The sequence below is a fragment of the Geotrypetes seraphini genome, chromosome 2 (assembly GCF_902459505.1).
Source record: "Geotrypetes seraphini chromosome 2, aGeoSer1.1, whole genome shotgun sequence".
NCBI lineage: Eukaryota > Metazoa > Chordata > Amphibia > Gymnophiona > Dermophiidae > Geotrypetes > Geotrypetes seraphini.
Genome location: NC_047085.1, coordinates 74882204 through 74906969, shown reverse-complemented (window position 1 = coordinate 74906969; position 24766 = coordinate 74882204). Strand labels below are relative to the sequence as shown.

The following is a 24766-nucleotide window of genomic DNA, read 5'->3' as shown; positions in this document are numbered from 1 at the left end:
GATGAAGTCAAAACAGGTGGAAGTTCCAAGCGGGTTGCCGCTAAGCCTTAGCTTGTTTTATACCGTTCATTTTCTAATTAGAGATCCTCTGTATTCATTCTACGCTTTTTTTAATTCTGTCACCATTTTTCATTTTCTGTGTGTAACTGTATGAGAACATGCTAGGAACACACCTGACAACAGCTCACAGGATTTGCAGTTACTGTGCATTAATTTTTGCATCTTACACGTGGTAAGTGCAAAACTTTACTGCACCTTAAAATGTGAAGGAAGTAAGGAATGTGTATACTAATTCACTCAAGATAATGGAGATTAAGAAGATAAGAAAATGATATTGGATAAGGAAAGAAGTCTTGCAAGGAGGGACATTCTATGACTTACAGCTGGAATGTATCCTTACATTGCGTAGATGGGGTTAAGTGGGCAGACTGGACGGACTAGTTGAAATTTTTCTTACATAATCCACTGCTGTGTTCCATCTTCTCCAAATCCCTGAAGTAAACAACAATCAATACTGCATGAAGCTTTTGGTGATCTCCAATCCCTTGTCTCAGATTATGCTTTTCAACTTTGTTACATGGAACAGAATCAACCAAGAAAAATTGGTATAAAGATGAAGAATATCTCAATGAAGAAAAATCTTTAGGATGCCTGTAACTCAAGTACAGTCAAATACTTTATTTACATTAGTACAAATTTCTGAAAAAAGACACATGCTCAGAACACTTTCATCCCAATTTTTCTTTCTGCTATGAAACCTTCACTACAATAAGTTCCTTATTATTAGAAATGCCTATTCTCTCAAAGAGTAGCAATAAATACAGAATATTATAGCTGTAGCATACAGAAGGGCAAAGACAAACTTCGAAAAGGTTGAATTATTATATAAATATTTCAGCTTTAAAACAGTATGAAAATTGGCATCTTGCATTTGGCTATTTTAGTACAAATGTGTTTTTTAAATCCAACTTTTCCACAGTTTCCACAGCATTTGGTATCAAATTGTGTGTGCTGATTAAATAAGAAAGGCCTGGTGACAAGAGCTATTCTTTTCAAGGTCCTACTCAAGTCAACAGCAGCTGTCCTTGAGATGAACAAAGTATGACAAAAGTGCCTTTTAGGCACCAGACAGACATTTTGCGAAGTATAGGATGTTCTATGAGCATATAAATCCAATTCAGCTAATCAGATTAGCCAATTTGGAACATCCTAATGTGTAATGGAATCAATGTATCAAGTTAATGTAGACTTTATTGGGTCATGGGAACTTACAGAATGAAGACAGGTGGAATAGCACACCTAGGATGGAACCCTCAGCAAAACAAAAAATCTAGAAACATCTATGTATATTGCAGGACTGCAGAATAAAGGAACTCAGGCTCATCAGTTGGTCTGAATTCACTTTCTAGCTTGGTCCTTAAATTTCATTCACATGGTTTGTTTGTTTTTTAAAGTGCATAAATGTGGTTTTTGTTGGGTTGGGTTTCTTTACTTCCCAAATTGTTGCTTTTCAACCTACATGCTACTATCCCAAGGAAATGTGTAAAACAAAATCAGAAGCAAATCAATTGCTTTTTATTCATACATGCTAAATTTTAGGCATCCTAGTGTAAAAAGAGAAGTGTATTTCTTTCTCTATGAATAAAAATTGAAAGGTAAGAGAGTTTCCTTTTTCATTCACTGTCACCATCTCATCCGAACTACAACTGTAAAAAACACAAGTAGAAAAAAATGTGTTATATTCCAATCTAATATAGATTGATTATCATCATGAAGCAGTCATGTGATGTCCTCCAGTGGAACATCTGTTGGTGAGTCCAAAGTCTGAAAGCTTTTAAAGTACTGACAGGTCATGACAAGATTTTGATTTAAGCTTGAAAGCCATGTTCTGATTTTTCTTGGCAACAATTTTGCCCCAGAAACGTCGGGCTTTCTTAGGGATGCTTTCTCTCCTTTTCTGGAAGGCCATACGTTTCTCGTTTTTTTCTTTGCTGTCCCTCCTCAACCGTACTTGTCGAACAATTCCCTCAAACAGCTCCTTCACATTGTGCTGGACAGCGGCGGAAGTCTCAATGAGTTTGCAGTCAAACACAACAGCACAGGCTCGACCTTCTGTAATAGCAAGCAATAGAACACAAACACAGCATAGTATGGAAAACAAAATTTTATGATGTTTTAATTAATTTTCTTAAAAATAAAAGAACAACAGAAAGTCATTCTGAAAAAATGTGAGACCAAAACCACTCCTGGTGATACCACATCAGATGCATGCAAAGTAACTAATGTTAATTTCTAAGGATATAATTCAGTTTTGAAGGGAATATAGGCAATCACCCACATTAGGGTACACACAGCATTGGATGCTTTATAGTACAGTAGGGATGATGGTGAAAGTGTGGCCCTATGTGAATGGGATATGTAGGATCACCAATATTATTCTACTCATTAACCCTAAATCCTATATAAAGTGCAGATCCCAATTACCAGCACTAATTGACTCAACAAGCAATTATTGGTGCTAATTGGATTTAATTTAAATTTGTGTATGTACATTTAGGCGCAGGAGGGTCAGGGGCAAGTCAGGAGTGTTTCTGCAATTTTCATACACAGTTATAGAATGGCGGGTGGGGGGGGGGTCTGCGCCTAATTTCAGTTGGTGTAAATGGCCATGTCTAAAGTTAGGCGTGATTCCCAGTGCTAAATGCTATTCTATGGATGACAACTATTTTTCGGAACTGATTTTATAGGCACGATTTATAGAATCTAGTCCTTAATGTGTAACCCTGTGACATGATTTAGATCAGGGAAAAAGTAATAGAGAAATCCAAAATCTTATTACAAATTATCAGTGGCGTACCAAGGGGGGGCACGCTCCAAGGGGGTGCACAGCCGGTCGGATCCGGAACCTCCCACGCTGCTGCAAACGGCACCTCAGCGCGGCTGCCGTACTTAGAGCAGAGTTGGCAGCCGAGCTGAAGTGAACGAAGGTCCCGCAATAACTGCGCCGTCTACCGCCTCTATTCCGGAAGAGGTAAGTGATGTCGGGGGGGGGGGGGACCGGCAGCCGCAGTCATCACGGGATCTTGCCGCAACTAACTGCGTCTGCCAGCCCAGCCCCCTCCGATGTCACTTACCTCTTCCATCCGGAGCAGAAGCAGTCATCGCGGGATCTTTGGGATGGGGAAAGAAAGGAGCATAAGTAGGGTGGTGAAAGGAGGTCAGGGTGGCATGGAAGGGTATAGAGGGTGAGAAAGGGAGTCAGAGTGGTATGGAATCATGCTGAAGGGTGACAAAGGGGTCAGGGTGGTATGGAATCATGCTGAAGGGTGAGAAAGGGGGTCAGGGTGGTATGGAAGCGTGGTGGAGGGCGAGAAAGGGGCAGATGCTGATGGAATTGCAGGGAAAGAGACATAAGGAAGAAGGATACTGCATGGAATTGGGTTGGAGGGAGAGAAAGGAGGCAGATGCTGATGGAAGTGGGGGGAAGGGAGAGGAGACTGTGAAATGCCTGACCATGTGAGCGTGGGAGAGGAGAGGGAAGAAGAGGAGAGGAGAGATGCCAGACCATTGGAGGAGGGAAGGGAGGAAGATGGATGGCAGACTAATGGGGGTGAAGGGAGAAATTGAAGGGGGATGCATAAAGTTTCTAGAACGAGAATAGAAAGAGAGAAGATGCCATATAGAAGGGGTAGAGAGAGGGTAGACAGTGGATGAAAGGAAGAGAGTGACAAAAAGATGAGGAAAGCAGAAACCAGAGAAGACAAGGTAGAAAAAAAATTCTATTTGTTTATTTATTTTTTGCTTTAGGTGAGATGCATCGCTGTTTCTGTGATGTTGCATTGTATGCAGAGTCCAGCTTCTTGGTGCTTCAGTTTAACCTTTGTCTACGTATTTTTATTCTATCTCCCAATTTACAAAACTGTAGAGCGTTTTTTAGCGTTGGCATCTGAGCTGTTACACCGTGGCTAAAAGCCACACTACAGTTTTGTAAAAGGGGGAGGAGTTAGTTTGTGATTACATACTAGGCAAAGGTGTTTTCTGTGTTCTGTGTTTTCGAAACAACATGATTTTCTGTTAGGATTGATCTGTACTAGTCTGGCTTGTTTAGTTTTACAATGGGTGTATTGATGTACTGCTCACTGCAGTATGTAAGATGCTGCCTTTTCCTAGATATTCATGTGTGACGTGTGGATTGTTACTAAAAAGTCATGTTTTTCATACAGATGTGGGGGGGGGGGGTCAAAAAAATTATGGGCCCTGGGTGTCATATATGCTAGGTACGCCACTGTAGATTACTCAATTTAATTCTTGTGAGTCTTAAAGAGTGGATAGCGGGAAGGAAAAAGCCTCCAAAAAACCAAGACCTATAAAATCAGAAGGTAAGTTCGTTTCTCATTCAGTTTATTAATCACAGAACTTTGATTTGGGCACAGTTTAATCAATAGTAAAGTTTACCCAGGAAGGTTTTTTATGCCTATAACTGAAATTGAATTTTGGGATTTTTCACCAAAGGCTCTGGGGGGGTTTTCCTTATAAGGCTCACAAGAATTAAACAAAGTAATTTGAAATAATACCCAGAGATTTGACCACATCTATCAGTTATTCCTCCCATCCATCTGTTATGAATGCTTTGTGGCAAAGAACATAGGTAGCTACATAGGCAACTGTGGTTTATGCAAAGTCACTAACAGGAACGTGTTTAATATATTATTAATGTGTCAGTGTAAATTTATTACATAAAAGTGTGATGTACAGAAACATTATAACATGGAATAGAAGCAGAATATACTTCTCCCTCCGTATTCACTGTGATAGGGGATTAACAGACCCGCGAATACAGAAAAAATGCAAATAACTTTTTCATATGTTATTTGCTGTTTTCTATTAAAAACCATCATGAATATGGTGAAACCGCGAATAACATGGTGGGAGACCTGGCCTGTTCCTGAAGGAGAGGCAAAACACTGTAAAGAAAGTGCTGGGAATCTGTGATTTTCTCTATGCAAGCTGATGTAATTTGGGGGGAGGATCCTGCAAGCTAAAAACAGTGAATAATCGAAACCGCAAATACGGAGGGAGAAGTGTATTGCTTTGCAGAGCACAGATACTATTCATAAATATAGGTTGAAAACAAATTGCATGTCCCTGCACACTGATTCCATGATAGTATTATACAGTTTAAGAAGTACTTAACACTATTATAAAGTTTCATAGGTACTGAAACCTAAAATACACATTGATGGCTCCATCTTATTTGCCCTGTGAAGTTCAGAAATGACACAGAATAAGTTGCCAAAACCTTAATTATGACCAAATTACTGCGTCTCAAAGTTGCGTAAAATGCTCTAGTCGCTGTGTGTGGATAAACGTGAGCCAATCAATATTGTGTATCTGGAATTTCCAAAGGCATTTGTGAAAGACTTCTGAGGAAATTAGAAAGTTGTGGGATAAGAAGTAAATGTCCTGTTATGGATTAAGAACTGATTAAAAGATAGTAAACAGAGAATAGGGTTGAAGGGTCAATATTTGCAATGGAGAAGGGTAAATAGTAGGTTCCCCAGGGGTCTCTTACGGTATTCAAATCCAGGCTTAAAGCCCACTTCTTCAAAGCTGTGTTTTAGTCCTAACCTCACCAATTTTCAAAGCACAAAAATCTGTTTGCCGTTCCCTCTGTAATTTCATACTTAAACATACATATGTAATGTAATGTAATGTAATGTAATTTATTTCTTATATACCGCTACATCCGTTAGGTTCTAAGCGGTTTACAGAAAATATACATTAAGATTAGAAATAAGAAAGGTACTTGAAAAATTCCCTTACTGTCCCGAAGGCTCACAATCTAACTAAAGTACCTGGAGGGTAATAGAGAAGTGAAAAGTAGAGTTAGAGGAAAAATAAAAATAAAATAAACATTTTAACAAGACAGCATTGATCTAAATACTTTGGAAGGTAGAAGAGAGGAGAGAAAGGAATAGAAGCAGAAGGGGGAGCCGTTGAACAGTAGAATTCTGGAGAAATTTAAATGATAGAAATAGAACAAAACAAAGACAAAAGGCAAAACAATAGATAAGATTAAAGATAAATCATATGTCTGTCATAATTAGACTGCAAGATATTTTGAGCAGGGGCCATCTCTTGTGTGTTTAATGTACAGCGCTGTGTGCGTCTGGTAGCGCTATAGAAATAATAAATAGTAGTAGTAGTTATAGTCTGTGCTAGGACCGCTGCTTTTTAACATATTTATCAATGATCTCTAGAGACTGGAATAACTTGTCAGATACTTAAATTTGCTGATGACATAAAGTTGTTAAATTGCAGGAGGACCTTACAAGACTGGGAGACTATTGGTGCAGGCATTAGTTTTATCTATTTTAGACTATTGTAACATCATCTATTTAGGAGCACCCAAACAAATTCTAAGGAAATTAAGGATAATTCAGAATACAGCTGTTCGATTGATTTTTTGGTTTAAAAAAGAACGACCATATTAGTCCATATTATCGTTTACTTCATTGGCTGCCTTTGGAGGCAAGAGTATTATTCAGATTTTCCTGTATCTGCTTTAAACTGATATCGGGATTGTCTCCAGCTTCCCTTTTTCCTCATTTTGTGTTGCTTAGACCATCAAGAGAAGCTAGAAACTTCTATTTATTTGTTTATACAAAAATTAATGGGTGTAGATATAAAACCTTCTTAGATAGGACCCTAGAATTTCAAGCTGGTAGGCAACAATCTTGGTTAGGTAAGTGTATTCAGAAAGCTATGTTATCCTATTGCAGTTTTCGGAAATTAATTAAGACCGCTTTGATACGTTTATTACTTAGTGAGTTTTATTATTGAAATTCTATTTTACAAATATTTGTATTTTTTTACTGTATTATTGTATTTCGCTGATTGTCCAGCTCTTTTTAGTATAAACTGCCTAGAACTTTTGGTTATGGCGGTATAAAAGAATAAAGTTATTATTAATGTTTAATATGAGCAAGTACAAAGTGATGCAGGTGAGAAAGAGGAAACCAAACTATACATTACATTAGTGATTTCTATTCTGCCATTACCTTGCGGTTCAAGGTGGATTACATAAGAATTGTCATGATATTAAGAAATACATAAGGAATAGTTTGAACATTTTCTAATTTGCTAAGGAGTAGATAGTATTGCAGGTGAAGCTTGGGACAGATCTGGTTGTGTTATATTGGTTTTATGTATTTTTTGAAGAGTAGGATTTTTGTTTCTTTTTTAAAAGTTTTGTAGTCTTTGGTCGAAATCAGCAGATTGGTAATTTGTCTGTCCAGTTTCGCTGCTCTGGTGGCCAGCAGGTTGTCATACAGTTTTCTTCGTTTGACATTTTTGGTTGGTGGGTGTATGAATAGTGTGTGGGTTCTCCAGTGTCTGGATGAGGTGGATAGAATTAGTCAGTTGTTCTAGTAGGTTGAGCTGTCTCCGTTTATAGCTTTAAATAGTAGGCAGTGGAATTTGAAGTGTACTCTGGCCTGTATTGGGAGCCAGTGTGAGTCGTGGTATGCCTCTGTGATGTGGTCGTATTTTTTCAGCGAATAGATGAGTCTTAGGGCTGTGTTTTGTATTGTTTGTAGTTGTTTTATCATGGTTGCTGGGCAAGGGAGATATAGTATGTTGCAGTAGTCTATTAGGCTTGGGATTAGAGAGTGTACCAAGAGTTGGAATTGTTTTCCGTCGAATAATTTTTTTACTTGTCTTAGGTTTCTCATAGTTGCGAATGATGTTTTTATTATTTTGTTGATTTGTGGTTGCATGGTACAGCCTCTGTCAATCAGCACTCTAAGAAGTTGTAGCATGGGTTGTATGGGGTATGAGATCAAGTTTATTACTAGATTTGTTAAGGTTGGGGTTTTGTTGTTTTCTAGGAGGATGAAGTTTGTTTTGACAGAGTTAAGTTTTAGTTTGTGTTCTGTCATCCATGGTGCTACTGCTTCAAGTGTTCTGTATATTGTGCCTACCATGGAGGGTGCTGGTTGGTCGAAGGGGAGGAGAATGGTGATATCATCTGAATAGCTATAGGAGGTTAGGCCTTGTTTGTCTAGGCAGGAGCTGAGGGAAGCAATGTATAGGTTGCAGAGTGTGGGAGACAGAGGTGATCCTTGGGGTTCTCCGCAGGGGTTGGACCATGGTTCTGATTTTTCTTTGTTTGTTTTAACTCTGTAAGTTCTGGATTGAAGGAATCCTTTAAACCATGATAGTACCTTGCCTGTGATTCCTATTGAGTCTAGTGTTTGTAAAAGGATGTCATGGTCTACCAGGTGAAAGGCTGTGGAGAGGTCTAGTTGTATGATCAGCCTTCCAACTGGCTCAGCGATTAGCAGCGGTGGGGAGCGGTGGAGTGCTCTCCCACACTCGAGTTTAGCAGCTCCCAGTCTGTCGATGGAAGAAGGTAAGGGTGGCAGGGCCAAAAGAACTTAAATTAAATTAAATTAAACTTGACTCGCTGAGCCTTCCAACTGGCTCAGCGATTAGCAGTGGTGGGGAGGGGCGGAGTGCTTTCCCACGCCCGAGTTTAGTAGCTCCCAGACCGTCGATGGAAGAAGGTAAGGGTGGCAGCTAAGTGATGCAGGGTTCCACATTAGGAGTCACTGCTAAGGAGAAGACTTAAGAGTCATCATTGATGATACACTGAAACCCTCTGCTCAGTGAGCAGCGGTGGCTAAGAAAGCAAATAGAATGTTAGGAATTATCAAGAAAGGAATGAAAACAAAAATTAGAATGTTATCGTGCTTTTGTATTTCTCCATGGTGCAACTGCACCTTGAACACTGTGTGTAATTCTGGTCACCACATCTCAAAAAAGATATAGCAGAATTTAAAAAAGGTACAGAGAAGGGGGACAAAAATGATAAAGGTGATGGGATGACTTCCCTATGAGGAAAGATTAAAGTAGCTACGGCTCTTCAGCTTGAAGAAGAGATAGATGAGGTCTATAAAATATGTTTGTTTTATTACCACTTGATATACCACTTAAGCATATTACAGATCTAAACGGTTTACAGTGAAATACAAACAAATTAGGAAAGAAACTCCATTAGAGATAGGAAAGCTAGAGATAAGATAAAGAAATAGGATATATATATTATCATAAGACCTGCCTCACAAACTAGCCAATAATACTATGTGGAGTGGAACATTTAGATGTGAATAGCTTGTTTACTCTTTCTAAAAATACGAGGTCTAGGGAGCCTGCAATGAAGCTACTGAGTAGCAAATTTAAATCAAATTGGAGATTTTTCTTCATTTAGCATGTAATTAAACTTTGGAATTTGTTGCTAGAGAATGTGGTGAAAGCAGTTAGCTTAGTTAGGTATAAAAAATTGGATAATTTCCTAAAAAAAGAAGTCCATAAGCCATTATTAAAATGGACTTGGGAAAATCCATTGCTTATTCCTAGGATAAGCAGCGTGAAATCTGTTTTACGTTTTCGGGATCTTGGGATCTTACCAGATACATGTGACTTGGATTGGCCATTTTTGGAATAAAGATACTGGGCTTGATGGACCTTTGATCTGTCCCAGAAAGGCAACTCTTATGTTCTTATGTTCCTTGGTTTTCAGCTCACCACTCTAATCATTAGACTACTTCTTCACTCTAATTGGTGGAGCAGGAGATATAACTGCCAGAGATTTTTCCAAGCTTTAAAAAAGAAAAAGGCTGAAGCACATACTGACAGTGAGCCAAAGAAGTCCATTTTGCTGGCAGCTGCATTGTACTAAAAGTGATAAGACCAGAGAAAGAGAGAGAAAATGGGGTGGATAGGGAGGATCTTGGCCAAGGGCAATGAAAGAGGCACATTCCACAGTAAGGGTCCCAAGTAGCAGAAAGGTTGCCTCCTAATTGAAGTCAGCTTGACCATTTGAAGAATAGGAAGCTTCAATAAACACTGCTGAGAGGAAATGATCTGGTTTATTCAGTGTTTATATACCGCCTATCAAGGTTAACTAAGCAGTTTTACAATCAGGTACTCAAGCATTTTCCCTGTCTGTCCTGGTGGGCTCACAATCTATCTAACATACCTGGGGCTATGGAGGACTGAGTGACTTGCCCAGGGTCACAAGGAGCAGTGCGGGGTTTGAACCCACAACCCCAGGGTGCTGAGGCTTTAGCTCCAACCACCGTGCCACACGCTCCTCCACTGGTCTAGGAACATTCAAATGGAAAGCTTTAAAAAAATAGACATGATCTCTTAAAGGTAATGATGTTCTGGAAAAGCTGGAGTCTCTTCTGACTATTAATTGTAAGACCAGCATATATAGAATTACAATAATCAATTTAGCTTGTTATAAAGGCATGTACAAGCTTGATCAGATTTGTATGGGTTACAAGAGGCTTTAGCTGTCGTATTAATCACAATGAAAGTAACAAGTTTTAACAATGTGGTTTATTTGTTAGTCAAACGTTAAAATGTTGGCTCAGCAAAAACCTAGAGTTAAACTTTCTTCACTAAGAGGAATTTGACGTCTGCCCACGGAAGGGAAAACAAGCAAAGGCTTACCTTTATGTGATATCTATACTGTATATCTAATTTCGAATTCAAATCATAGTCTGATAACCATTTTTCCAAAGACCCAAGTTTACTGTTAAGGTTAGATAAAACCTGGTTTTGGTCATCCTTAACAAAAACAATTAATTGGGTAAAAGAAAAAAAAAAGAGAGAGATGTAGGTCCCCAGTTTTCAAGTAATTCTGCTAATGGGGCCATATGCTCGTGCAAGTTAAATAACAATGGAGAAATTCATGAACCTTGAGGAACTCTGCAATCCAACCTTTTGCTGGAAGATAACTCTGTGTTCCAGCAGACCAAATGAGAATGATTAGTAAAATTGGATTTAAACCATTGAAAGATGGTAGACTAATTGTGTGCTTGAAATATTTTGCTTTAATTTGGTACATTTTTATTATACAGTAAAACCTTGGATTGCAAGTAACTTGGTTTGCAAGTGTTTTGCAAGACAAGCAAAACATTTTATTAAAATTTAACTTGATATACAAGCGATGTCTTGTAATACAAGTACATGCAGAATACACATATCACAACTGAGTCAATGGTTCTTCTCTCTCTGACAATGCAAGAGTATAGTGACTGTTCTAAATGAGCGAGGTCTTGCAATACAAGTACGTATGGGGAAATTCACTTTGATATGCGAGTGCTTTGGATTACAAGCATGCTTCTGGAACGAATTATGCTCGCAAACCAAGGTTTTACTGTATTGTATGTGTTTAATTGTTCTCTGCTCTGGATAAGGGCAGGCTACAAATAATCACTATAAACTATAAATAGAGAAGCAGCACTTAGATCTAATTGAATCCACAATGCATTGTAACCGTGTTCACCCTTAGCCAAGATATCATAGACGCCAAGAGAGACTTGGTGCTATGGTGTCTATAATTGCAACTTGTGAAGTAGCTGCCTTTTTTCATTAGTCAGTTAATTGTTCAAGAACTACTTTTTCTAAAACCTTAGTTAGCAATGACAGATTGAAAATTGATTGAAAATTAGAAGATCCCTCTGTAGATTTATTTCCCTTCTTCAGTATAGGAGTGATCACTGCCTATTTTAAACTATCAGGAACAGTTCCTTTTTCTAAAGACAGATTGACTGGATAGGAAATCATCACTATGCTTGGTAGCAAAACATCACTATACTGCAACAGCTCATGAAATAGCATGAAATCCAAAGTTCATTGCCGAAGAATGCAGACTCAGGAGTTATACCGAAACCTCCTATTTGTTCATCAACAACACCAGAACCAGTAGGTGAAGATGAAGAAACTAATTGGTTAATCTTACTGCAGAAATAATAAGCAAAGCCTGCCATACTCAACAGTCTATTATTTAGATGCCCTGCAGGAAAAGAGGTCAGTTCTCGCACTGTTATAAAAAAAAAGATGGGGATTATTATCAGCCTTCTCCTGTCTCTCATTAATGTGATCTCTTTTTCTATGCAGCACCCCAAAATGATAGAACTTTCTAGCTTTTTTAAACCTGCTTCTTACACCATCAGCATTCCAATTGGTGCAATTGATGTCTCAATAAAGACAATCCAGAATGGTACCACTAATTATTTTTATTTGAAAGAATTAGACAATTCTGCCGCATCTAATAACTTGTTTGCTGCTGATTGCAAACCTTTAAACCACTCATCTACTCCTATTTCTAACTCCAAATTCAAACTATTAGGTACCAATGCAGCTACTGTTTCCTTTAAATTGGGATCAGACAACTGTTGCTTTACTTTAGTAATTATGACAGAATACAATCTTTTAACCATAGTATTTTGATCACACTTGTCCATAAGAATATAAAATAAAATAGTGATCTGACCCTGAAAATTGACTAGAAGCTAATGATTTCCAACTGGAAGTAAGATCTCGAGAAATAAAAAAGATGTAAAGTGTTTTCCAATTGATGAGTAGCAGTTTTCACCATTTAACAAAACCCAAGATTAATCATAGTGTCTAAACACAAAGCCTGCATACTATTCTTTACATGATTTGTAGGGATATAAAAATCACCTAAAACAAGCACCTTCTTGTTCATATGGGATGGGGAAAGGAGGCATACCGGACAGTGTGAATAACATGAAGAAAGACCTAGCGAAGCTTGAAGAATGTTCTGAAAATTGGCAGCTAAAATTTAATGTTAAGAAGTGCAAGGTCATGCATTTGGGCTTAATGGTTAGACCAGAGATGACTCTACTCTTTCATCCTTGCTGCCCCATATGCTTAAAACAGACTTCCTGAACTTTCTAGTAGAGCAACATGTAAATGGGTGTATACTATACAAGGCAGCATACACCCATTTACATGCACCACTAGCAGAATTCTATAGGTTTTGCATGTCCTTGCCACACTTGCCGTCTCCTTCCGACTACTTTTTATTTTTTTCCTTTTCTTTTGTCTTTTATAATTTTTATTGTTGATTTCTAATTTTTGCTTTTGTCTTTGATCTTAGTTTCTTTTTCTGAGTTTCTTTTCCTTTGTTATATATTTATTTTTCAAATTACTTAGTGTTTTTATGATTTGACCGTTGGATCCAGCTCGGCAGTTGAGGGGCCCTGCACTTGTAGTTCGATGGACTTTGTGGTGGCGGCTGGGAGAGACCAGACTGAGACCTTGTTCTGGTTGAGGTTGTGGAGGACCTGGTCTGAATCATTTGCTCCTGTGTGCCGACCGCTGCATGCTGCAGTTTGCCCCTGTTTGGGAGCGGAAAGGAGGTGGCAGATCTCGGGCGGGCGGCCAGAGGCAGCGATCGAACCGGGCTCCTGAAGTGAGAGCAGCGCAGATGCCGCGCTGTGGTCAATGGACTGCAGTTAGAGGAGCTGGAGGGAGCTTCCCGCGAGACCCACTGTCCGGATGTGCTTGATGGATCGTGCTGGAGCGGGGGACTCGCCCCCGGTGTCCAGCTTCGGCGCCCCGTGGTCGGTGCGGTCCTCTTCACCGCCTCCGCCTGTCTCCTGCGCACCTGGCTCCGGCGGCAGCGGCCTGTTCAACGCTTGCCCGGCCCAGAGTCTGAGAACTTCTGCCCTGAAATCCCAGCGTCCAATAGCCCGGCTTTTCTCCAGAGTTTCTCGCCGGTGTCGCACAATCCGTGCACTGTGAGGAACGCAGCAGCAGCAAAGCAGGGGTTCCCTGTCAGCCCCAGCTCCTGCGGCACCAACACACACCAAAATCAGCACCGGGTGGCTTTTCCACAGAAGAGGAATTCTTACAGTCACCACAGGCCTCATCTAGGGCAGTCTCCTTGGAGAAGCCGTTCAGGTTAGCGGCTGGAGCACGGGCAGTGTGTCGTGGGGAGGAATGCATAGAGGAGACCATCGCAGAGGAGGAGACATGGGCATCCTGGGACTATCAACCAAATCTCTTACCTGAAGAAGTCCTTTTTCTGGGAACATCATCGTTCCTCCAAAACTTACTTGCTCCACTTCATCACTGAAGCTGAAACCGTGGATTGAAGACAATGTTTTTATTTTTATTTTTTTTCCAGTTTATGAATTATTTTTAATCTTATTCATTGTTTTGCTACTTGTTTTTGTTTTGTTCTATTTCTATCATTTAAATTTCTCCAGAATTCTTTTGTTCCTCCTTCTGCATCTGTTCCTTTCTCTCCTCTCTTCTACCTTCCAAAGTACATAGTTCAATACAGTCTTATTAGAATGTTTATTTTCTTATTTTTCCTCTATCTCTACTTTTCACTTCTTTATTATTCTCTAGGTACTTTAGTTAGATTGTGAGCCTTCGGGACAGTAAGGGAATTTCTAAGTACCTTTCTTACTTATAATTTTAATGTATATTTTCTGTAAACCACTTAGAACCTAACTGATGTAGCGGTATATAAGAAATAAATTACATTACATTACTTTAGGGGGCGAAGAACTTATGTGCATGACAGATGAGCGGGACTTGTGTGTGATTGTATGTGATGATCTTAAGGTGGCCAAACAGGTTGAAAAATAGCGAAAGCTAGGTTGCTAGGATGCATAGGAAGAGGTATGGCCAGTAGGAAAAAGGAAGTACTGATGCCCCTGTATAAGACTCTGGTGAGGCCTCATTCAGAATATTGTGTACAATTCTGGAGACCGCACCTTCAAAAAAATATTAAAAGCATGGAGTCGGTCCAGAGGAAGGCTACTAAAATGGTGCATGGTCTTCGTCATAAGGTATATGGGGACAGACTTAAAGATCTCAATATGTATACTTTGGAGGAAAGGCGGGAGAAGGAAGATATGATAGAGACGTTTAAATATTTACATGGCACAAATGTGCATGTGTCAAGTGTAATTTGAAAGAAAGCTCTGGAATGAGAGGGCATAGGATGAATTTAAGAGGTGGTAAATGCGTGGAACAGTCTCCCGGAAGAGGTGGTGAAGACAGAGATTGTGTCTGAATTTTAAAAAGCATAGGATAGGCATGTGGGATCTCTTAGAGAGGAAGAGATAATGGTTACTGCGGATTGGTAGACTGGATAGGCCATTTGGCCTTTATTTGCCATCATGTTTCTATGTTTCAGAGAAAGCTCTAAAAAAATTCAATAATGAAATATGTTCAGCCTGAGTATTAGGAGAACAATATACTACAAGAATGCACAATCCTCATAGATTTTTTTTGACTCGACTAACAAACATTCAGTGGAGTAAAAATTATTTGTGTGAATTTGCTGAAACTCAAAATGAGCACGGCAAATAAAAGTAAGTTCTCCTCCTCTGTTAAAATCACAAGGATTGTTAACACAAACATAATTAGCTGGTCTGAGCTGACTAGGTGAAACACCATCTCCCTCTGTGAGCCATGTTTCTGTTAAACACAAAGTCCAGCTCTGTTTGGACAATCCAGTAACTGATCTCAGTTTCGTTTCCCACTATTCTAGCATTAATTAGTCCTCCATTAATCTGTAATAAGGGTGGAGTCTTTTTATCATAAGCAAAATTTAGGTCTTGTGTCTTAAATATCTGGATAGAAACAGAAGTTAAAACACTTTGCTTATTAGCTGGAGGACATATTCTCAAATGATCGAATCTTGAAGAGATTATGACTAGTATAGAACTATAATTACTTTCTGAAACAAAACACTTGATGCATTCAAGTGTAGTGTAGTTAAAAAAGACTCACAATACTGAATCTGAAGAGGGGCTCAAAGTAATTCTTACCAAAGAAGCACGTTAAGCACACCTTTGGCTTGCGCCTTAGGTGATGTGCTAAGCGGTGGCGCACCGCTAGGCACTGCTCCTAAATAATGCAACGTCTGGTGTCAGTAGAAACAGCAGAGCAAGCTTCCCATTCCCTGCTTCTCAGGAGGGAAAACAACCACTGAGATGGTAAAGCTTCTCCTGGTACTGCCTCTAAATAGTGCAGCATCTGATATCAGTGCAAAAGCTCCAACATCCTGCTCCTTAGGAGGGAAAACAACCTGAAGGGAAGAGGAAGAGAAAAGCTGTGCCTGGAATGGAGCAGAGAACAGCCATCCTGCTCCATACTTTGTCTCCTCTTCTCCTATTACTTCTGCCCCTAATTCACCTCCTCCCATCTTCATTGTTCCACTTCCATTTTGTCTGTAAATTAAACCCTGGAAACATCGGCCTATAATTTGAACACTTATGCTAGTCATAGAGCTGGTGTAACTGCTCACATCCAGCTGCTGGAAATACAGAGTATTATGTTGTGTGTATAAATTGCATGTGTACATGTGAGTTTTGCCCATACTTTGCTTACACATATGCCCATCTATCAAATATGCACTATGTAAAATATGCACATATTTACAGAATTGCACTTAGGCGGAATTTTGCCTTGTTCCCTTGTATGTGCACATATGTCATTTTTCTAGTCATTTACATGTATAATTAGTGCTTAAATGCATCCATCTCTAGAAATACCTCCAGCCTGGAAAAGTTAACATAGCCAGTGTTCAAATTTAGGTTTTAAGGATATCTTGGCACTTATTGTAGGAATATTAAAAGTCTAATGAAATAAGCCATAATAAGCTAATAAATTGTTAGCAAATCAATGTGAAAGAAACCACTCGGAATCAGGCAATGTTGTGCCGAATGCATTTTTGAAAGTTATTCTAGCCAAAATGAAAACGCACTAGTTTCAACTGTGCTACCTTGATAACCCATAATAACCAAACCAAAGGAAAACTCCTTCTCTACAACCCACTGGCCACTATAGAAAAATATAGACATTGTAGGGGGCCTGTTTATTAACATACACTAAGCAATTTGTGCAGGATTTAATGAACATTAACCATTAGCAGAAGACTGCAGTAACTGTTTGTCAAGGTACGGAGTAGGAACTGGATGGGTTATGGGAGGAGAATGGGCATGGACTGCACATTGCAGTTAGTGCATGATATGTGTTAATTGTGATTAAAGGTAACTCATGGCAAAGATTCTGTGCAGTAACTACAGGGAACATACTAAGCACATCAACAGTTGCCACAAAGTCATTGCACTTGACGCATGTTCATTTTTGCTATTAACGAACAGGAAATGCAAAATATTACTACACTTTTGCAAAAAAAGCCTCTAAAAACCATTTCTTTCCTATGGCTGAGTGGTCAGTCTTATTGCACTACTTCACAATCCTCTCCAGATGGCACACCCAGAGATTCCCAAATGATGAGTCAGGATCCCAAATGGGGTCACATAACCTGCATTTGTGGTCATACCTTGGGCAGGCATCTCATTGGACATCATTGTCCTACACTACCTGAGGGACATATACTTTCCATAGCCATGGAATCTGGGGATCATGGCCACAGAAAGATTGGTGAGCACTGATGAAAGTATTATAGAGATTAAATAATGTTTTATGATTTTACCCACCTGCTACCGAGACTTCCCGGCACCTGACAAGGTCACTTTTGTTGCCCACCAATATGATTGGAATATCTTCTGTCTGGCGTGCCCTACGCAGCTGAATTCGGAGCTCCGAGGCTTTCTCAAAACTTGCTCTGTCTGTGATGGAGTAGACTATCAGATACGCATCCCCTATTTGCATGCAGTGGTCTTGGATCCAGTCATCTCCGCTCTGAGAAAACAGCCACAATAATTACTAATAAAATATAACTCTGGTCTAGAGCAAACAGCTAGAAGAAGAGGGATGGAGATATAATAAATTTTGAAAGGGAAAAGTAAAACAGTGCAGTGGCCACAGGAAGAACAAAAGCCATTTATCTGACTAATTCTACTACATTAGAAGCAAGTTATCAGTGCACAGGAGCACAAGACCTGTTTTTCTCTTGCAAGAGTCTTCATCCTGCAGGTCCTAATTTACCTTTCCTCCCTTATCTCTCTCCACACCTTTCCTCATGAGCTTTGATAATCAAGTAAATCACTCTTATCAAGACTATTGTCCAAATTCTGATCCTACTCTTTCCTCTTTGCTGCCCCATATGCTTAAAATAGACTTCCTGGATTGGTGCACCAGACTCCTTCTCTGACATAAATCAAATCTAGTCTAAAAATGCACCCTTTTGAGAGTGCTTTTAAATCTTAACTCGTTCCTTCTTATTACACCCTTATTGGTGAAGGAGTAGCTTAATGGTTAGACCATCAGGTGGAGAATCGAGGAAGCCTGATTCAAATCATATTGTGGCTCGGTTTCTTGTAATCCTCCAATGGACCCTCGAATGTCTCAGATACAAATTTAAGAAGCAATTATATAAGTGGATGCATCCTTATATGTGCCCTGACACCACACAGGGAGCACCTATTCTATAATGGCACCTGACACCCAGATTCCATTATAGAATATTAGTACAGTAGAAGCTTAGTTAACCAGCACTCTCACCTGGCAAAAAAATTGCCGGTGAAAAAAAAAAGTCCCTCTAAGCACCAGCGGCAATGGTCCTGAACCACAACACCCCCCACCCCCTCCCTTTCTTCCCTCAAACCCTGAAAAACTTTAAGCAGCAGCAGTTCTGAGCCACAAGTCCAATCTCCCACCTGACCCAAAATACCAGTGTGGCTGCTTCCTGAGCTGCAAATCCTCCCTCCCTCAAGCCCCCAAGCTCTGAAGCAGCTGAGAGATGAACCCCCCTCCCTCCTGCCCCGAAGCACCAGCACGGAAGCGGTTCTGAGCCACAAAGCCCTCCTTCCTCCCTCAAGCCCCTTAGTGGCAAAAGCAGGTGGTGGTCCTGAGCCATGAATCCCTTCAATCCCTCCCTCCTTCTCTCCCATCCTTATCCAAAGCGTAGCTGGTCAGCAGGAGGAAGCCTCAAAACAGGCTGCTCGCGGCCTGCCCAGGCAGGGCCTTTCCTCTGACGCGTCGGAAGTGGCATGCTGTGGATTAGTACTGTTTTGAGGCTGCCTCCTGCTGACCAGCTGTGCTTCGGGTAAGGAAGGAAGAGAGGGAGGGAGCGAGGGAGTTCACAGCTTAGGACACTGCCTGCTTCTGCCACTTCGGGGTTTGAGGGAAGGTAGGAAGGAGGGCTATGCAGCTCAGGACCGCTGCCGTGCCAGTGCTTTGGGGAGGGAGAGAGCGTATGTGGAATTGACTGTGTTAGACAAGGTTTCTAACATACTCTCAATTAACCAGAAAAACAGTTGTCTACTATCCACAAATCCCCATGGGTGCCGGACAGCTGAGATTCTACTATATAACACAGCATCAGTGTGTTCTGCATTTAGGCATCTGCAATTATACCAGTCTTAGAGCTGGCATAAATGAACATACTTAAATGTGGCAAGGACATGCAAAACCTATAGAATTCTGCTAGTGGTGCATGTAAATGGGTGTTTGCTGCCTTGTATAGTATACACCCATTTACATGTTGCTGTACTAGAAAGTTCAGGAAGTCTGTTTTAAGCATATGGGGCAGCAAGGACCGGTAAGTCTGACCTCGTTTCCAGGGAAAATGGCGGAAGCGCTGATAAAAGAAAGCATCGAGGAGCATCTAGAGAGGCATAAACTTATGAAAACAAGCCAACATGGCTTCTGCAAGGGAAGATCATGCCTGACGAACTTATTGCATTTCTTCGAAGGAATTAACAAACGGATGGACAAAGGGGACCCCATAGACATTGTATACTTAGACTTCCAAAAAGCCTTTGACAAGGTACCCCATGAACGCCTACTTCGGAAACTAAAGATCCATGGGGTGGAAGGAGACATACACAGATGGATCAGGAATTGGTTGGCGGGCAGAAAGCAGAGGGTAGTAGTGAAGGGCCACTACTCGGACTGGAGGAAGGTCACGAGTGGTGTCCGCAGGGGTCGGTGCTTGGACCGCTGCTATTCAATGTATTTATAAATGATCTAGAAACGGGGATGAAGAGCGAAGTAATAAAATTAACAGATGACACCAAGCTATTCAATGGGGCTAAGACTAAAGAGGACTGTGAAGATTTACAAAGGGACCTAAACAAACTAGGGGAATGGACGACGAGATGGCAGATGAAGTTCAATGTAGAGAAATGCAAAGTCTTACACGTAGGAAACAGAAACCAGAGGTACAGCTGCACAATGGGAGGCCTGTTATTGAGTGAGAGTTCCCAAGAAAGGGACTTGGGGGTAATAGTGGACATGACAATGAAGCCATCGGCACAATGCGCAGCGGCTGCTAAGAAAGCAAATAGAATGCTAGGAATAATCAAGAAGGGTATTACAAGCAGAACGAAAGAAGTTATCCTGCCGTTCTATCGGGCGATGGTGTGCCTGCATCTGGAGAACTGCGTCCAATATTGGTCGCCGTACCTAAAGAAGGATATGGCGATACTCGAGAGGGTTCAGAAGAGAGCAACACATTTGATAAAAGATATGGAAAACCTTTCATACGCTGAAAGATTAGAGAGACTGGGCTTTTTTCATTGGAGAAGCGGAAACTTAGAGGGGATATGATAGAGACTTATAAGATCACGAAGGGCATAGAGAACTTGGAGAGGGACAGATTCTTCAAACTTTTGACAACTACAAGAACGAGAGGGCATTTCGAAAAATTAAAAGGAGACAGATTCAGAACCAATGCTAGGAAGTTCTTCTTCACCCAACGAGTGGTGGACACCTGGAACGCACTTCCAGAGGGAGTGATAGGACAGCGTATGGTATTGGAGTTCAAGAAGGGATTGGACAATTTTCTGAAGGAAAAGGGTATACAATTCTCCCTTTGGATTTGCAGGGGATAGGGGCAGAGCCGGACCGCGAATGGCGAAAAACTGTGAATATCCTGCTCTGACCCACCCCCGTCTCCCACCCGCCTTCCCAGCTTTAATTGGTGGTCTAGCGGGCTTTCGGGGAAGGAGCGATCTTCCTACGCTCCTGCCCCATGCAGATCGCCATTAGGAAATGGCTGCTGTGAGTTCCCGTAGGCTCTCGAGACTATGATGGGAACTCCCTACAGCTATTTCCTAATGGCAATCTGCACGGGGCAGGAGCATAGGAAGATCGCTCCTGCCCCGCTAGACCATCAGGTAAGGCCGGGATGCCGGGGGGGAAGACTTAACGATGGTTTTTTTTTTCTTTTTTTCCCCTCCCCCAAAAATCGCGAATATGTGAAATTGCGATTACCGAAACCGCGAATGGGGAGGGGGAAGTGTAGATAGAGGGCTAGTATACAGGTCCTGGACCTGATGGGCCGCCGCGTGAGCGGACTGCTGGGCATGATGGACCTCAGGTCTGACCCAGCAGAGGCACGGCTTATGTTCTTATGTTAAGGAGGAAAGAGTAAAGTCATCTCTGGTCTAACCATTAAGCTATTCCTCCATCAACAAGGAATGGGTTAAGATGGAATGGGTTAAGATTTAAAAACACCCTCAAAAGGGTGCATTTATAGACTAGATTTGATTTTTGTCAGAGAGGGAGTCTGGTACACCGACTCATTCATGGGCAGAGAAGGAGCTTGCTGCATTCATTTGACTCATTTATGGGCATCCTTAAAGAGTGCTTACCCTGCTTATGACCATAAGTGGCACTCCTTGGCCATATACACAGGGAAAGGGGCACATAACCTCAGGTACCTAGTTATAGAATTGATCTTTTAGTTTGCAAGCTTCCAAGGACAGAAAAATGTAACTATCTCAAAAAAGATATAGCAGAATTAGGAAAGGTTCAAAGAAGAGTGGCCAAAATGATAAAGGAGATGGAACTCCTCTCGTATTACATTACATTACATTTGTGATTTCTATTCCGCCTGTGCCTTGAGGTTCTAAGCGGATTACAATTAAAAGAGATCAGGACATTACCGAGAGAATTACATTACAACGATTTAAGTAAATTACATGTTGTGGTATAGAAATACAAGTATAAGATATCTGGATTTATCGATAGAATAACTTGGGTTCAAGTAGTTACAAGGTTCAGTGGGGAAAACAATATAGGCAACTGAAGAAAGGTCCCTAACTTTGAAGGAATCAGTTAAGTGGATACCTAAGGGAGATGCTTATTTAGGAGAAGGTTAAATGGATATCTAAGGGAGATGCTTATTTAGGAGTTTGGATATTTTTGATAAATGAGGTTCAAGGGGATGACTAGTGTGTTATTTGCTGGGGAGAGTGCATGTGCGATTGGGGAGGGGAATATTAAGTAAGGACGTGGTTTTTGAAAAGAAATGTTTTGATTTCTTTCCGAAACACTTTGATGTCTGTTGTTTTGATCATCAGTTTGGTGATGGTGGGGTCAATTTTCGCTGCCTGAGTTGCTAGAAGAAAGATTAAAGAGGTTGGGGCTCTTCAGCGTGGAAAAGAGATGGGGATATGACAGAGGTCTACAAAATCCTGAATGATATAGAACGGGTAAAAGTGAATTGATATTTTACTCTTTCAAAAATTTCAAAGGCTAGGGGATACTCGATGAAGTTACATGGTAATACTTTTAAAATGAATAGAAGGAAATACTTTTTCACTTAATGAACAGTTAAGCTTATTTTACCTTTGGAGATCAGATTGACTCCTTGGTCAAAAAATTCTTTTTTAGACTGAGACAACTAAGAACGATTAGATTCCTCCTAAACCAAAATAATTTTAGAACAGTTGAACGAGCCATCTTATTGGAATTCTTTGTACTATGGCATCACAGAGAAGAAATGTCAGAGATTGCAACTACTCCAAAATAATGCAGCTAGACTAACTTTTGAAGTAGGCAAATTCGAGAAGGCTAGCCCGCTATAGGGAGAGTTACACTCGCTGCCAATGAAAATAATTCATTTCAAGATCGCTTGCATGACCTACAAAGCAATTTATGGAGATAACTAATAAACTAGTACAAGGCATCAAGGTTCCCTGCTATTTCCATAGCTCTTGAAAGATACAACACCTCAAACTGACATTTCCTTCTCCCCACCAAGTTCAACAATAAAAACTATTCGAATCTATCTTTGAATTCCAGGGTCCCAAGTCTGGAATAGCCTACCTAGGGTAGCCATATGGTAACCCTAAGCCTACTATTATTTCTACGACAGACCCCTTCATATTACAACTTCAGGAAAATGTTAAAAACCTATCTCTTTTCTGTGGAACTGTCTACCCGCTATCCTCCAATTCTCTCTTGAATCTTATTGTAATTGTAATAATTGATCCCAAATCTTATTGTTAACCATAATGAATCCTTGCTGACAATTGTGGGGTATAAGAAATTATAGGGTATGGTATGATATGGTATGGTAAACTCTGGAATTCTTACAGCATATTTGGGTTTAAAAGAAAAGGTTTGGACAAATTCCTTGAGGAAAGATTCATAGTCTGCTATTGACACAGACATGGGGGAAACTATCATTTGACCTGGGATTGGTTTCATGGAATCTTGCTACTATTTACCTGGCATTCTGTGGATTGGCCACAGTTGGAAGTAGGATACTGGGCTAAGTGGATCATCAGTCTGATCCAGTATGGTTATTCTTATGTTCTTATGGAAAATGTGACTAAGGATCCAAAATGTTGAGAATTGCAGTCTGAAAAGGTTACATGCTTGAACTTCTGTAACTTTTGTATTTTTTTCACATAAAAGGATGAGGTATAGACTGTTGCATTATAAATTGTTTGCTCTAACAGAATTCATTAAAGCCTCGTTTTTTTGCTTCTGGTAACTTTAGTCACCTTTATCCAGAGATAATCACATATATCCACTGTATCTGAATGTAACTTGAGGTACAACTGATAAAGGCATGTTCTTAATCCAAAATACCTTAACCATTTTGCTAATAATGAAATTCCCAAATTCTCGTTTCTCCTGTATGTACAGTATGTCTTCTCTAGACTGTAAGCTCTACCAAGAAGGGTCTGTCTCTTATTGGTATCTATAAACTGCTGTGTACACATAGTGGTCCTATAAACATGTTAACTAGTAGTAGTAGTAGTAGATACATTTCTCTCTAGACCAGGGGTGTCCAACCTGCGGCCCAAGGGCCGCATGCAGCCCCATGAAGTATTTTTTGCGGCCCCGGTCAAAGGCGATGCAGTGTTTTCCTCTGCTGCCCCCGGGTGTTTACCATCTTGCCGGCTCCCTCCTCTGTCTTGCTACAGCGTTTGCGCAGCCCCAGAAACATTTTTTTCGGCCAATGCGGCCCAGGGAAGCCAAAATGTTGGACATCCTTGCTCTAGACCTAAGAAACAAGGTGAAATACTCTACCTTATTTTCCCACATGTCTATCAATATGATTGTTGCATTTTCACCATCCACCATCAAGGTTCTTTCATAAGTATCTTCTAGGAAAGAAAGAAAAAAAAATCAAGCTGTATGCAATATCTCTCACAAATAAGGAACATTTTACTGTTTAAGTATAAAAGTTTGCCATATGAATTCTGTACTGCATTTGTCTGGCTTAGTGGTCAGCCATTACATGAAGATACCTAGATTCCTCAATTCATCCAGTTTTTAACGGAATTTATTTTATTCTGTGGAAAAAGAACTTCTGTAACACTAGAAGAAATAAACCAAACAGTGCCATCTACTCTTTTTAGAAAACGCAGACGTGCAGACTCCAGCTCAGATTAGTCATGGAAAATATTTGTTATTTTTCTTCACTCAGGCAGAGGTTGATGGGGTCAGAACCGCTGCAGAGGCCAGAAGTTCATCCAACAATCAGCTCAAATACTGGATGTTTTCTCTGATTTATTAACATATGGTTGGCACACGTTTCAGCTACCACAAGTTCACTTTAACACATGGCCTCATGCCCATTCATGATATAGCATTCCTGAAGAACTAATGCTTAGTTAAAATGAAATGTGTGTGTTTGTATATATATATATATAGAGAGAGAGAGAGATACCGGTAGATACACACACACAGTTACCATATTTGTGAAGTT

The 24766-nt window shown here is 40.4% G+C and overlaps 1 protein-coding gene across 2 annotated transcripts in view; it reads right to left on the bottom strand.

Moving 5' to 3' along the window:
* Nucleotides 1-714: 714 nt before the first annotated feature.
* Nucleotides 715-24766, bottom strand: part of GEM (GTP binding protein overexpressed in skeletal muscle) — a 39855-nt gene continuing 15803 nt past the window's right edge. Inside the window, exons 3-5 of one of the 2 annotated variants that reach the window (XM_033933650.1) lie at nt 24085-24161; nt 17349-17553; nt 715-2112 (exon numbers count right to left, since the gene is read on the bottom strand). In XM_033933650.1, the coding sequence (XP_033789541.1) occupies nt 1835-2112; nt 17349-17553; nt 24085-24161 (560 nt within the window). In that variant the 3' untranslated portion in view covers nt 715-1834. The remainder of the gene's footprint in view (nt 2113-17348; nt 17554-24084; nt 24162-24766) is intronic. The other variant, XM_033933651.1, reaches the window with a different exon arrangement.